This window comes from Aedes albopictus, chromosome 3, assembly GCF_035046485.1.
Source record: "Aedes albopictus strain Foshan chromosome 3, AalbF5, whole genome shotgun sequence".
Classification (NCBI taxonomy): domain Eukaryota; kingdom Metazoa; phylum Arthropoda; class Insecta; order Diptera; family Culicidae; genus Aedes; species Aedes albopictus.
The window spans coordinates 300,018,104-300,033,475 of record NC_085138.1 but is presented as its reverse complement, the minus strand read 5'-3'; the positions used below and the strand labels follow the sequence as shown (position 1 = coordinate 300,033,475).

The window sequence follows — 15,372 nt, the reverse complement described above, 5'->3', positions numbered from 1 at the left end:
TAGAGGGATTCTGCCGGAATCCCTAGAGGGATTCTGCCGGAATCCCTAGAGGGATTCTGCCGGAATCCCTAGAGGGATTCTGCCGAAATCCCTAGAGGGATTCTGCCGGAATCCCTAGAGGGATTCTGCCGGAATCCCTAGAGGGATTCTGCCGGAATCCCTAGAGGGATTCTGCCGGAATCCCTAGAGGGATTCTGCCAGAATCCCTAGAGGGATTCTGCCAGAATCCCTAGAGGGATTCTGCCAGAATCCCTAGAGGGATCCTGCCGGAATCCCTAGAGGGATTATGCCGGAATCCCTAGAGGGATTATGCCGGAATCCCTAGAGGGATTATGCCGGAATCCCTAGAGGGATTCTACCGGAATCCCTAGAGGGATTCTGCCGGAATCCCTAGAGGGATTCTGCCGGAATCCACAGAGGGATTCTGCCGGAATCCACAGAGGGATTCTGCCGGAATCGCTTTCCTAGAGGGATTCTGCCGGAATCCCTAGAGGGATTATGCCGGGATCCCTAGAGGGATTCTGCCGCAATCCCGAGTCGGATTCTGCCGGAATCCCTAGAGGGATTCTGCTGGAATCCCTATAGGGATTCTGCAGCATTCCCTAGAGGGATTCTGCTGGAATCCCTAGATGGATTCTGCCGGAATCCCTGAAGGGATTCTGCCGGAATCCCTAGAGGGATTCTGCCGGAATCTCTAGAGAGATTCTGCCGAAATCCCTAGAGGGATTCTGCCGGATTCCCTAGAGGGGATCCCGGCATAATCCCTCTAGGGATTCCAGCAGAATCCCTCTAGGGATTCCGGCAGAATCCGACTCGGGATTCCGGCAGAATCCCACTAGGGATTCTGCCGGAATCGCTAGTGGGATTCTGCCGGAATCCCGAGTCGGATTCTGCCGGAATCCCTAGAGGGGTTCTGCTGGAATCCCTAGAGGGATTATGCCGGGATCCCTAGAGGGATTCTGCCGGAATCCCGAGTCGGATTCTGCCGGAATCCCTAGAGAGATTCTGCTGGAATCCCTATAGGGATTCTGCAGCATTCCCTAGAGGGATTCTGCTGGAATCCCTAGATGGATTCTGCCGGAATCCCTGAAGGGATTCTGCCGGAATCCCTAAAGGGATTCTGCCGGAATCCCTAAAGGGATTCTGCCGGAATCTCTAGAGAGATTCTGCCGGAATCCCTAGAGGGATTCTGCCGGAATCTCTAGAGAGATTCTGCCGGAATCCCTAGAGGGATTCTGCCGGAATCATTAGAGGGATTCTGCCGGAATCCCTAGAGGAGTTCTGCCGGAATCCCTAGAGGGATTCTGCCGGAATCCCTAGAGGGATTCTGCCGGAATCCCTAGTGGAATTCTGCCGGAATCCCTAGTGGGATTCTGCCGGAATCCCTAGTGGGATTCTGCCGGAATCCCTAGTGGGATTCTGCCGGAATCCCTAGTGGGATTCTGCCGGAATCCCTAGTGGGATTCTGCCGGAATCCCTAGTGGGATTCTGCCGGAATCCCTAGTGGGATTCTGCCGGAATCCCTAGTGGGATTCTGCCGGAATCCCTAGTGGGATTCTGCCGGAATCCCTAGTGGGATTCTGCCGGAATCCCTAGTGGGATTCTGCCGGAATCCCTAGTGGGATTCTGCCGGAATCCCTAGTGGGATTCTGCCGGAATCCCTAGTGGGATTCTGCCGGAATCCCTAGTGGGATTCTGCCGGAATCCCTAGTGGGATTCTGCCGGAATCCCTAGTGGGATTCTGCCGGAATCCCTAGTGGGATTCTGCCGGAATCCCTAGTGGGATTCTGCCGGAATCCCTAGTGGGATTCTGCCGGAATCCCTAGTGGGATTCTGCCGGAATCCCTAGTGGGATTCTGCCGGAATCCCTAGTGGGATTCTGCCGGAATCCCTAGTGGGATTCTGCCGGAATCCCTAGTGGGATTCTGCCGGAATCCCTAGTGGGATTCTGCCGGAATCCCTAGTGGGATTCTGCCGGAATCCCTAGTGGGATTCTGCCGGAATCCCTAGTGGATTCTGCCGGAATCCCTAGAGGGATTCTGCCGGAATCCCTAGTGGGATTCTGCCGGAATCCCTAGTGGGATTCTGCCGGAATCCCTAGTGGGATTCTGCCGGAATCCCTAGTGGGATTCTGCCGGAATCCCTAGTGGGATTCTGCCGGAATCCCCAGAGGGATTCTGCCGGAATCCCTAGTGGATTCTGCCGGAATCCCTAGTGGGATTCTGCCGGAATCCCTAGTGGGATTCTGCCGGAATCCCTAGTGGGATTCTGCCGGAATCCCTAGTGGGATTCTGCCGGAATCCCTAGTGGGATTCTGCCGGAATCCCTAGTGGGATTCTGCCGGAATCCCTAGTGGGATTCTGCCGGAATCCCTAGTGGGATTCTGCCGGAATCCCTAGTGGGATTCTGCCGGAATCCCTAGTGGGATTCTGCCGGAATCCCTAGTGGGATTCTGCCGGAATCCCTAGTGGGATTCTGCCGGAATCCCTAGTGGGATTCTGCCGGAATCCCTAGTGGGATTCTGCCGGAATCCCTAGTGGGATTCTGCCGGAATCCCTAGTGGGATTCTGCCGGAATCCCTAGTGGGATTCTGCCGGAATCCCTAGTGGGATTCTGCCGGAATCCCTAGTGGGATTCTGCCGGAATCCCTAGTGGGATTCTGCCGGAATCCCTAGTGGGATTCTGCCGGAATCCCTAGTGGGATTCTGCCGGAATCCCTAGTGGGATTCTGCCGGAATCCCTAGAGGGATTCTGCCGGAATCCCTAGAGGGATTGTGCCGGAATCCCTAAAGGGATTCTGCCGGAATCCCTAGAGGGATTCTGCCGGAATCCCTAGAGGGATTCTGCCGGAATCCGTACAGGGATTCTGCCGGAATCCGTACAGGGATTCTGCCGGAATCCCTAGAGGGATTCTGCCGGAATCCCTAGAGGGATTCTGCCGGAATCCCTAGAGGGCTTCTGCCGGAATCCCTAGAGGGATTATGCCGGAATCCCTAGAGGGATTCTGCCGGAATCCCTAGTGGGATTCTGCCGGAATCCCTAGTGGGATTCTGCCGGAATCCCTAGAGGGATTGTGCCGGAATCCCTAAAGGGATTCTGCCGGAATCCCTAGAGGGATTCTGCCGGAATCCCTAGAGGGATTCTGCCGGAATCCGTACAGGGATTCTGCCGGAATCCGTACAGGGATTCTGCCGGAATCCCTAGAGGGATTCTGCCGGAATCCCTAGAGGGATTCTGCCGGAATCCCTAGAGGGATTCTGCCGGAATCCCTAGAGGGATTATGCCGGAATCCCTAGTGGGATTCTGCCGGAATCCCTAGTGGGATTCTGCCGGAATCCCTAGTGGGATTCTGCCGGAATCCCTAGTGGGATTCTGCCGGAATCCCTAGTGGGATTCTGCCGGAATCCCTAGTGGGATTCTGCCGGAATCCCTAGTGGGATTCTGCCGGAATCCCTAGTGGGATTCTGCCGGAATCCCTAGTGGGATTCTGCCGGAATCCCTAGAGGGATTCTGCCGGAATCCCTAGAGGGATTGTGCCGGAATCCCTAAAGGGATTCTGCCGGAATCCCTAGAGGGATTCTGCCGGAATCCCTAGAGGGATTCTGCCGGAATCCGTACAGGGATTCTGCCGGAATCCGTACAGGGATTCTGCCGGAATCCCTAGAGGGATTCTGCCGGAATCCCTAGAGGGATTCTGCCGGAATCCCTAGAGGGATTCTGCCGGAATCCCTAGAGGGATTATGCCGGAATCCCTAGAGGGATTCTGCCGGAATCCCTAGTGGGATTCTGCCGGAATCCCTAGTGGGATTCTGCCGGAATCCCTAGAGGGATTGTGCCGGAATCCCTAAAGGGATTCTGCCGGAATCCCTAGAGGGATTCTGCCGGAATCCGTACAGGGATTCTGCCGGAATCCGTACAGGGATTCTGCCGGAATCCCTAGAGGGATTCTGCCGGAATCCCTAGAGGGATTCTGCCGGAATCCCTAGAGGGATTCTGCCGGAATCCCTAGAGGGATTATGCCGGAATCCCTAGAGGGATTCTGCCGGAATCCCTAGTGGGATTCTGCCGGAATCCCTAGTGGGATTCTGCCGGAATCCCTAGTGGGATTCTGCCGGAATCCCTAGAGGGATTCTGCCGGAATCCCTAGAGGGATTCTGCCGGAATCCCTAGAGGGATTCAGCTGGAATCCCTAGAGGGATTCTGCTGGAATCGCTAGAGGGATTCTGCCGGAATCCCTAGAGGGATTCTGCCGGAATCCCTAGAGGGATTCTGCCGGAATCCCTAGAGGGATTCTGCCGGAATCCCTAGAGGGATTCTGCCGGAATCCCTAGAGGGATTCTGCCGGAATCCCTAGAGGGATTCTGCCGGAATCCCTAGAGGGATTCTGCCGGAATCCCTAGAGGGATTCTGCCGGAATCCCTAGAGGGATTCTGCCGGAATCCCTAGAGGGATTCTGCCGGAATCCCTAGAGGGATTCTGCCGGAATCCCTAGAGGGATCCCTAGAGGGATTCAGCTGGAATCCCTAGAGGGATTCTGCTGGAATCGCTAGAGGGATTCTGCCGGAATCCCTAGAGGGATTCTGCCGGAATCCCTAGAGGGATTCTGCCGGAATCCCTAGAGGGATTCTGCCGGAATCCCTAGAGGGATTCTGCCGGAATCCCTAGAGGGATTCTGCCGGAATCCCTAGAGGGATTCTGCCGGAATCCCTAGAGGGATTCTGCCAGAATCCCTAGAGGGATTCTGCCAGAATCCCTAGAGGGATTCTGCCAGAATCCCTAGAGGGATTCTGCCAGAATCCCTAGAGGGATCCTGCCGGAATCCCTAGAGGGATTATGCCGGAATCCCTAGAGGGATTATGCCGGAATCCCTAGAGGGATTCTGCCGGAATCCCTAGAGGGATTCTACCGGAATCCCTAGAGGGATTCTGCCGGAATCCCTAGAGGGATTCTGCCGGAATCCCTAGTGGGATTCTGCCGGAATCCCGAGTCGGATTCTGCCGGAATCCCTAGAGGGGTTCTGCTGGAATCCCTAGAGGGATTATGCCGGGATCCCTAGAGGGATTCTGCCGGAATCCCGAGTCGGATTCTGCCGGAATCCCTAGAGAGATTCTGCTGGAATCCCTATAGGGATTCTGCAGCATTCCCTAGAGGGATTCTGCTGGAATCCCTAGATGGATTCTGCCGGAATCCCTGAAGGGATTCTGCCAGAATCCCTAAAGGGATTCTGCCGGAATCCCTAAAGGGATTCTGCCGGAATCTCTAGAGAGATTCTGCCGGAATCCCTAGAGGGATTCTGCCGGAATCTCTAGAGAGATTCTGCCGGAATCCCTAGAGGGATTCTGCCGGAATCATTAGAGGGATTCTGCCGGAATCCCTAGAGGAGTTCTGCCGGAATCCCTAGAGGGATTCTGCCGGAATCCCTAGAGGGATTCTGCCGGAATCCCTAGTGGAATTCTGCCGGAATCCCTAGTGGGATTCTGCCGGAATCCCTAGTGGGATTCTGCCGGAATCCCTAGTGGGATTCTGCCGGAATCCCTAGTGGGATTCTGCCGGAATCCCTAGTGGGATTCTGCCGGAATCCCTAGTGGGATTCTGCCGGAATCCCTAGTGGGATTCTGCCGGAATCCATAGTGGGATTCTGCCGGAATCCCTAGTGGGATTCTGCCGGAATCCCTAGTGGGATTCTGCCGGAATCCCTAGTGGGATTCTGCCGGAATCCCTAGTGGGATTCTGCCGGAATCCCTAGTGGGATTCTGCCGGAATCCCTAGTGGGATTCTGCCGGAATCCCTAGTGGGATTCTGCCGGAATCCCTAGTGGGATTCTGCCGGAATCCCTAGTGGGATTCTGCCGGAATCCCTAGTGGGATTCTGCCGGAATCCCTAGTGGGATTCTGCCGGAATCCCTAGTGGGATTCTGCCGGAATCCCTAGTGGGATTCTGCCGGAATCCCTAGTGGGATTCTGCCGGAATCCCTAGTGGGATTCTGCCGGAATCCCTAGTGGATTCTGCCGGAATCCCTAGAGGGATTCTGCCGGAATCCCTAGTGGGATTCTGCCGGAATCCCTAGTGGGATTCTGCCGGAATCCCTAGTGGGATTCTGCCGGAATCCCTAGTGGGATTCTGCCGGAATCCCTAGTGGGATTCTGCCGGAATCCCTAGTGGGATTCTGCCGGAATCCCTAGTGGGATTCTGCCGGAATCCCTAGAGGGATTCTGCCGGAATCCCTAGTGGATTCTGCCGGAATCCCTAGTGGGATTCTGCCGGAATCCCTAGTGGGATTCTGCCGGAATCCCTAGTGGGATTCTGCCGGAATCCCTAGTGGGATTCTGCCGGAATCCCTAGTGGGATTCTGCCGGAATCCCTAGTGGGATTCTGCCGGAATCCCTAGTGGGATTCTGCCGGAATCCCTAGTGGGATTCTGCCGGAATCCCTAGTGGGATTCTGCCGGAATCCCTAGTGGGATTCTGCCGGAATCCCTAGTGGGATTCTGCCGGAATCCCTAGTGGGATTCTGCCGGAATCCCTAGTGGGATTCTGCCGGAATCCCTAGTGGGATTCTGCCGGAATCCCTAGTGGGATTCTGCCGGAATCCCTAGTGGGATTCTGCCGGAATCCCTAGTGGGATTCTGCCGGAATCCCTAGTGGGATTCTGCCGGAATCCCTAGTGGGATTCTGCCGGAATCCCTAGTGGGATTCTGCCGGAATCCCTAGTGGGATTCTGCCGGAATCCCTAGTGGGATTCTGCCGGAATCCCTAGTGGGATTCTGCCGGAATCCCTAGAGGGATTCTGCCGGAATCCCTAGAGGGATTCTGCCGGAATCCCTAGAGGGATTGTGCCGGAATCCCTAAAGGGATTCTGCCGGAATCCCTAGAGGGATTCTGCCGGAATCCGTACAGGGATTCTGCCGGAATCCGTACAGGGATTCTGCCGGAATCCCTAGAGGGATTCTGCCGGAATCCCTAGAGGGATTCTGCCGGAATCCCTAGAGGGATTCTGCCGGAATCCCTAGAGGGATTATGCCGGAATCCCTAGAGGGATTCTGCCGGAATCCCTAGTGGGATTCTGCCGGAATCCCTAGTGGGATTCTGCCGGAATCCCTAGTGGGATTCTGCCGGAATCCCTAGTGGGATTCTGCCGGAATCCCTAGAGGGATTCTGCCGGAATCCCTAGAGGGATTGTGCCGGAATCCCTAAAGGGATTCTGCCGGAATCCCTAGAGGGATTCTGCCGGAATCCCTAGAGGGATTCTGCCGGAATCCGTACAGGGATTCTGCCGGAATCCGTACAGGGATTCTGCCGGAATCCCTAGAGGGATTCTGCCGGAATCCCTAGAGGGATTCTGCCGGAATCCCTAGAGGGATTATGCCGGAATCCCTAGAGGGATTCTGCCGGAATCCCTAGTGGGATTCTGCCGGAATTCCTAGTGGGATTCTGCCGGAATCCCTAGTGGGATTCTGCCGGAATCCCTAGAGGGATTCTGCCGGAATCCCTAGAGGGATTCTGCCGGAATCCCTAGAGGGATTCAGCTGGAATCCCTAGAGGGATTCTGCTGGAATCGCTAGAGGGATTCTGCTGGAATCGCTAGAGGGATTCTGCCGGAATCCCTAGAGGGATTCTGCCGGAATCCCTAGAGGGATTCTGCCGGAATCCCTAGAGGGATTCTGCCGGAATCCCTAGAGGGATTCTGCCGGAATCCCTAGAGGGATTCTGCCGGAATCCCTAGAAGGATTCTGCCGGAATCCCTAGAGGGATTCTGCCGGAATCCCTAGAGGGATTCTGCCGGAATCCCTAGAGGGATTCTGCCGGAATCCCTAGAGGGATTCTGCCGGAATCCCTAGAGGGATTCTGCCGGAATCCCTAGAGGGATTCTGCCGGAATCCCTAGAGGGATTCTGCCGGAATCCCTAGAGGGATTCTGCCGGAATCCCTAGAGGGATTCTGCCGGAATCCCTAGAGGGATTCTGCCGGAATCCCTAGAGGGATTCTGCCGGAATCCCTAGAGGGATTCTGCCGGAATCCCTAGAGGGATTCTGCCGGAATCCCTAGAGGGATTCTGCCGGAATCCCTAGAGGGATTCTGCCGGAATCCCTAGAGGGATCCCTAGAGGGATTCAGCTGGAATCCCTAGAGGGATTCTGCTGGAATCGCTAGAGGGATTCTGCCGGAATCCCTAGAGGGATTCTGCCGGAATCCCTAGAGGGATTCTGCCGGAATCCCTAGAGGGATTCTGCCGGAATCCCTAGAGGGATTCTGCCGGAATCCCTAGAGGGATTCTGCCGGAATCCCTAGAGGGATTCTGCCGGAATCCCTAGAGGGATTCTGCCGGAATCCCTAGAGGGATTCTGCCGGAATCCCTAGAGGGATTCTGCCGGAATCCCTAGAGGGATTCTGCCGGAATCCCTAGAGGGATTCTGCCGGAATCCCTAGAGGGATTCTGCCGGAATCCCTAGAGGGATTCTGCCGGAATCCCTAGAGGGATCCCTAGAGGGATTCAGCTGGAATCCCTAGAGGGATTCTGCTGGAATCGCTAGAGGGATTCTGCCGGAATCCCTAGAGGGATTCTGCCGGAATCCCTAGAGGGATTCTGCCGGAATCCCTAGAGGGATTCTGCCGGAATCCCTAGAGGGATTCTGCCGGAATCCCTAGTCGGATTCTGCCGGAATCCCTAGAGGGATTCTGCCGAAATCCCTAGAGGGATTCTGCCGGAATCCCTAGAGGGATTCTGCCGGAATCCCTAGAGGGATTCTGCCGGAATCCCTAGAGGGATTCTGCCGGAATCCCTAGAGGGATTCTGCCGGAATCCCTAGAGGGATTCTGCCGGAATCCCTAGAGGGATTCTGCCGGAATCCCTAGAGGGATTCTGCCGGAATCCCTAGAGGGATTCTGCCGGAATCCCTAGAGGGATTCTGCCGGAATCCCTAGAGGGATTCTGCCGGAATCCCTAGAGGGATTCTGCCGGAATCCCTAGAGGGATTCTGCCGGAATCCCTAGAGGGATTCTGCCGGAATCCCTAGAGGGATTCTGCCGGAATCCCTAGAGGGATTCTGCCGGAATCCCTAGAGGGATTCTGCCGGAATCCCTAGAGGGATTATGCCGGAATCCCTAGAGGGATTCTGCCGGAATCCCTAGAGGGATTCTGCCGGAATCCCTAGAGGGGTTCTGCTGGAATCCCTAGAGGGATTATGCCGGAACCCCTAGAGGGATTATGCCGGAATCCCTAGAGGGATTATGCCGGAATCCCTAGAGGGATTCTGCCGGAATCCCTAGTCGGATTCTGCCGGAATCCCTAGAGGGATTCTGCCGAAATCCCTAGAGGGATTCTGCCGGAATCCCTAGAGGGATTCTGCCGGAATCCCAGGAGGGATTCTGCCGGAATTCCTAGAGGGATTCTGCCGGAATCCCTAGAGGGATTCTGCCGGAATCCCTAGAGGGATTCTGTTGGAATCCCTAGAGGGATTCTGCCGGAATCCCTAGAGGGATTCTGCCGGAATCCCTAGAGGGATTCTGCCGAGATCCCTTGAGGGATTCTGCCGGAATCCCTAGAGAGATTCTGCCGGAATCCCTAGAGGGATTCTTCTATTTCTTCTATTTCTTCTACTTCTTCTACTTCTTCAACTTCTTCTACTTCTTCTACTTCTTCTACTTCTTCTACTTCTTCTACTTCTTCTACTTCTTCTACTTCTTCTACTTCTTCTTCTTCTTCTACTTCTTCTACTTCTTCTACTTCTTCTACTTCTTCTACTTCTTCTACTTCTTCTACTTCTTCTACTTCTTCTACTTCTTCTACTTCTTCTACTTCTTCTACTTCTTCTACTTCTTCTACTTCTTCTACTTCTTCTACTTCTTCTACTTCTTCTACTTCTTCTACTTCTTCTACTTCTTCTACTTCTTCTACTTCTTCTACTTCTTCTACTTCTTCTACTCCTTCTATTTCTTCTACTTCTTCTACTTCTTCTACTTCTTCTACTTCTTCTACTTCTTCTACTTCTTCTACTTCTTCTACTTCTTCTACTTCTTCTACTTCTTCTACTTCTTCTACTTCTTCTACTTCTTCTACTTCTTCTACTTCTTCTACTTCTTCTACTTCTTCTACTTCTTCTACTTCTTCTACTTCTTCTACTTCTTCTACTTCTTCTACTTCTTCTACTTCTCCTACTTCTTCTACTTCTTCAACTTCTTCTACTTCTTCTACTTCTTCTACTTCTTCTACTTCTTCTACTTCTTCTACTTCTTCTACTTCTTCTACTTCTTCTACTTCTTCTACTTCTTCTACTTCTTCTACTTCTTCTACTTCTTCTACTTCTTCTACTTCTTCTACTTCTTCTACTTCTTCTACTTCTTCTACTTCTTCTACTTCTTCTACTTCTTCTACTTCTTCTACTTTTTCTACTTCTTCTACTTCTTCTACTTCTTCTACTTCTTCTACTTCTTCTACTTCTTCTACTTCTTCTACTTCTTCTACTTCTTCTACTTCTTCTACTTCTTCTACTTCTTCTACTTCTTCTACTTCTTCTACTTCTTCTACTTCTTCTACTTCTTCTACTTCTTCTACTTCTTCTACTTCTTCTACTTCTTCTACTTCTTCTACTTCTTCTACTTCTTCTACTTCTTCTACTTCTTCTACTTCTTCTACTTCTTCTACTTCTTCTACTTCTTCTACTTCTTCTACTTCTTCTACTTCTTCTACTTCTTCTACTTCTTCTACTTCTTCTACTTCTTCTACTTCCTTTTCTTCTTCTACTTCTTCAAATTTTTCAAAAACTTCAAATTCTTCTACTTATTCTTCTTATTTTTCTACTTCTGCACATTTCAACTTCTTCTGTCCCTCCAAGGCGTATTAAATTTTATTTATACAAGCTGTCAAAGGATGCAAATTCTCAAACAGTACTCAACCTGATTTTCTTTTTACTTACAAACTTATCCCGTTATCAGATAGAGCGGAGTCTGCTCTATCTGTTACTGGTCAGAGATTACATGAAAAGGAACATGAAGAGGAACGGGAGAAGCAGAAATTCAAAATGGTTGTTACGCCCTTTTCAAATGTTAAGCTGCCAGAGTTCTTCACAAAAAAAGAAAGAGCATTCTACAGGGTTCATTCAAATATTACGCAACGCAAAATTTCACAAATTTAGACCCCCTCCCTCCCCCACGTAACAACTTTTGTATGGAAAATTTTGAAATTTTGTATGAAGCGTAACACAGCGCTAGACCCATTCCCTCCCCCACTGCGTTACGTAATATTTGAACGAACCCTACAGCATAGTGATACAAATTTTAAATTATTTGTGGATTACAGAATCTTCCATTAACTTGTGTCATCTTGTTTGGTTATGCCTCAGTTATATAACGAGAGAAATAAAATTAATAGCTAATGCTTTTAAATTTGACACCATCACCAAACGACTTCACACCTACCTCTGATTAACCGAGTTGAAAGGTGATGAACTCGACGATGAAGTCAGCAAATCTTTACAGGAGTACGTCTCGCAGGCACAGTGCTTGGTGGTGACGTTGAGCGGCGACGAATGCGCCAGGCAAGTGATTAATTCCAGCGGCGGTGGCTGCCGTCACGACCCAAAACCAATCAGATAGGAATCGCACAGTTTCCATCGTCGTCGTCGTCGTAGGTGACCACAGTCCGTTCGTCCGATCGTGATGTCGCGCATCCATGAATGAGCCAACACCGGGAACCGTTCGTTCGGTGTCCAGCAGACGGATGATTATCGGATGAGAACGTAGAGCATACACGGGCGAGAATTGATGGCAGAACATGAAATGAAACCAGAAAAAGGCAGGAAAAATCATCAGCAATCAATTATGTATTCCTCGCTTGCTCGCTCGCTGATCATTATTTGCGTTCATTTGGTGCTGGTTCTTTTTTTAATTGTATTGATTTCTTGGTACATGGTGGGGGTCCCTACTGCCGACGACAGCATGCTGTTCACGTGCACACTTTAGCCACGAAGTATAATGAAGGCCATCTGTATCGGCAGAGATTCCTAACCATTTGGGAGTTTGCGATTCATTTGTTCATGAAAATATTAATATTAACTACTCGCGCTTGATCGATCACAATTACTTTACCCAAAAAGCTTTATACGTAATACATCGGAAATCCACGTGTTTCGCTTGTATATTTGATTACCCATACTCAACCGAGTTCTTGGAGGCCCTGAACAGTCATTGAACTTACTACTGAGCGATTCCAAGCAACAGCATCAAAATTAAGGAAATTTTTTAATTCATGATTTTCTATTGAACTGAAACTTTGCACAGTTTTTCAGTTCCATCTAAATCGCCATTTTTCGATATCAAATTTTTATTTTGAATCACGACTAACTTTTCGAAAGGGTGTATGTGAAAATGGTTCAATAATATTCAAAAATCTGTACAGCCAAAATGGTTCGTTCGATTGCTATGAATTTTTCAGCAAAGTTAGATAACTAAATGGTGATTCCTATGAAAATATACACTGTGAAAAAAAACATCTTTTTTAACATTAAAAATATCATTTTTGTCACTAAAACTCAAATATCTCAAAACCCTATCTTTTTACCAACGCATTTTTTTAGGGAAGACGGTCCATTGTATTAGCAATCTACCATAAAAATTTGGTGATGGTAAACTAATAAACAAAAAAGTTATAACATTTCAAACATTTCACAATTTTCACATTTGGTAAATATTTTTTTCTGTGTAAATTATTTCGGTCAGAAATCGCAGTTTGATGCTGATTTTATTGTTCAGCAAAGTTAGATAACTAAATGGTGATTCCTAAGAAAATATACACTGTGAAAAAAAATCTTTTTAACATTAAAAAATATCATTTTTGTCACAAAAACTCAAATATTTCAAAACCCTATCTTTTTACCAACGCAATTTTTTTAGGGAAAACGGTCCATTGTATTAGCAATCTACCATAAAAATTTGGTGATGATAAACTAATAAACAAAAAAGTTAAGACAATTCAAACATTTCACAATTTTCACATTTAGTAATAATTTTTTTTAGTGTAAATTAGGCTAATACAAATTTCGATTTTCTCTTATGTCACCGCCCCCTCGGAAAATTTTGGTCGGAATTCAACATTTTGAGGGGGGCACAAATAAAATGTTCAAGAAAATCAACAAATTTAAGGTGTAATTCGAGTTCCACAGAAACTTTCTTAATAAATCCGATGAGTTTATCTATGTTGCCTAATTGTTTGGATATTTTTCCATCGAATACATTTATTATTTATCATCCTCCCCCTTAACGAGTCAACGAGCGCTGTGACAAAAGAAGAAAATGAGATTTGTTCCTGCCTTTATTTCGGCCGGAAATCGCAGTTTGATGCTGATTTTATTGTTAATGGCCTTGCGTGAGTAAAACAAGCTGTTTTTATTATGTATTATGTATATTATATGTACAGTAATGTTCCGATTTTATCACGCCCTCCGCGCATTAGTCGTTTATTCATTATTTGCTGTTACATTTGAGGACAAGTGTTTTCCCTCTTCTTCAAGATGAATGTTGAAAGCGTGTTTTGCAACGTTAAAAATATTGAAATGGGTATAGATGTTGAAGAATATTTCAAAGCATTTTTGAAAAGGGGCGTAATTAAATTGTTTAAACAGATGTCGCTGATGGTACGGTGACATGACTCTCTGCACTTAGCACTTCTGGCAATTTCTCAGTTGTTGTCGTTTTCGAACTTCCTACGCCCTGCTTTACCGATGATATACAGATGGCTCGTTTGTCAAAGTGTAGACGGCAGGACGTGCAAATGCGTAAATTTGGATTCAATTTGGGCATAACCAGTCTCTTTCAGATTATCTATGGTGCTTTCGGTGAGATTTCGTAACTCCTTTGATCATTTTTTTTTCATCAAACGGTCTACAAGAGAGAGTTGAGTTGAAGACCTTTGAGAAAGCGACTGTTCATGTTGTTCGTTTGATTATAATAAACAAAATCACTTATTAGTTTTAACTGACTAGTTTGGTGTTGTTTGCTTGGCTGAAGAAAAAATTTACTATTTAATATCCATAGCGGTAGTATTTTTTTTTTTTTGCTTTTTCGTGAGCATTGTCATGGTATGTATACAGACAAACAAACGTAACACTGACGAAATTTTCATTGACCACGCCTTTAACGATCATTTTGAATCTTGGTTGTGGCTTTCATAACCAGAAGAGTGCCCATCATTTTTCTTTGCGTTTGACGTTTCACACTAGCGCCTTCTGATGACGATATTGCACATCGCAGTATTTCGTGAAACATTTCCACCAGGTGGGGGTAGTGTGAACTGGGCGATGGATTTTCACGTGGTAGGTAACTCTCATGCATTTGTTGTTGTTGAAGTTACTCGCATTCTTCCGATCATAAAGTCTGTTCTCTAAGAGGTATTTTTTTGAAGATAAACTAGACGTATACGCGTATATAAAACTTTTATTATACAGCTTTTGTCTTAAAAATAAGTTTAATTCCATTTTTCTTATAATCAACAGCTTTTCACACTATCAAGGGATTTTTTCACCAGTCACGTACAATAAAAAGTATGACACTCTCAATATTTTTGATCAAAACACTGGATCGCGTCTAAGTTTCAAATAGATACTATAGAAATTATGAATAATCAAACAAAAGTATCATGAAAACAACTTGTTTAATTCAGGCGGTAGCCTTTACAATAAAATCAGCATCAAAAAATAATTCTCAAAATAATTTACACAGAAAAAAAAATTTTTTTTTGTTACTAAATGTAAAAATTGTGAAATGTTTGAAATGTCATAACTTTTTTGTTTATCAGTTTACCATCACCAAAATTTTATGGTAGATAGCTGATATAAAGGGCCATTTCCCCTAAAAAATTAACGTTGGTAAAAAGATAGGGTTTTGAGATATTTGAGTTTTTGTGACAAAAATCATATTTTTTTTAAGTAAAAAAATAATTTTTTTACAGTGTATATTTTCTAAGGAATCACCATTTAGTTATCTAACTTTGCTGAAAAATTCATAACAATCGAAAAATCCGTTTTTGCTGTACAGCTTTTAGAATACTTTTGAGCTGTTTCATCATACACCCTTCTGAAAAGTTAGTCGTGAGTGAATATGAAGGTTTGATATCGAAAAATGACGATTTAGATGAAATTGAAAAACTGTGCAAAGTTTCAGATATTTTTGAAATGGTCGCTCAGGATCGACTGACATGACTCCGTGGAATTCCTCTACTTGATATAACATAGTTGCCTGAGGTTGTTCGAGTATAAACTTTAAACTCATACTGGTTCAAATAAACACTGCTTATCCTTGTAGACCCATTAATCCATACTCCAGAGAGTTATTGGATATCCCTAAACTCTCTGTGCCTTCAACATCAACTCGCCCTTCAGCTTA

General features: G+C 47.7%; 1 protein-coding gene across 5 annotated transcripts in view; it reads right to left on the bottom strand.

Moving 5' to 3' along the window:
- The window catches only part of LOC109410101 (uncharacterized), a 203,524-nt gene that overhangs the window by 123,871 nt on the left and 64,281 nt on the right, over positions 1-15,372 (bottom strand). For all 5 annotated transcript variants that reach the window (XM_062842259.1, XM_062842260.1, XM_062842263.1 and 2 more), the window contains exon 3: positions 11,413-11,558. In XM_062842259.1, the coding sequence (XP_062698243.1) occupies positions 11,413-11,558 (146 nt within the window). The remainder of the gene's footprint in view (positions 1-11,412; positions 11,559-15,372) is intronic.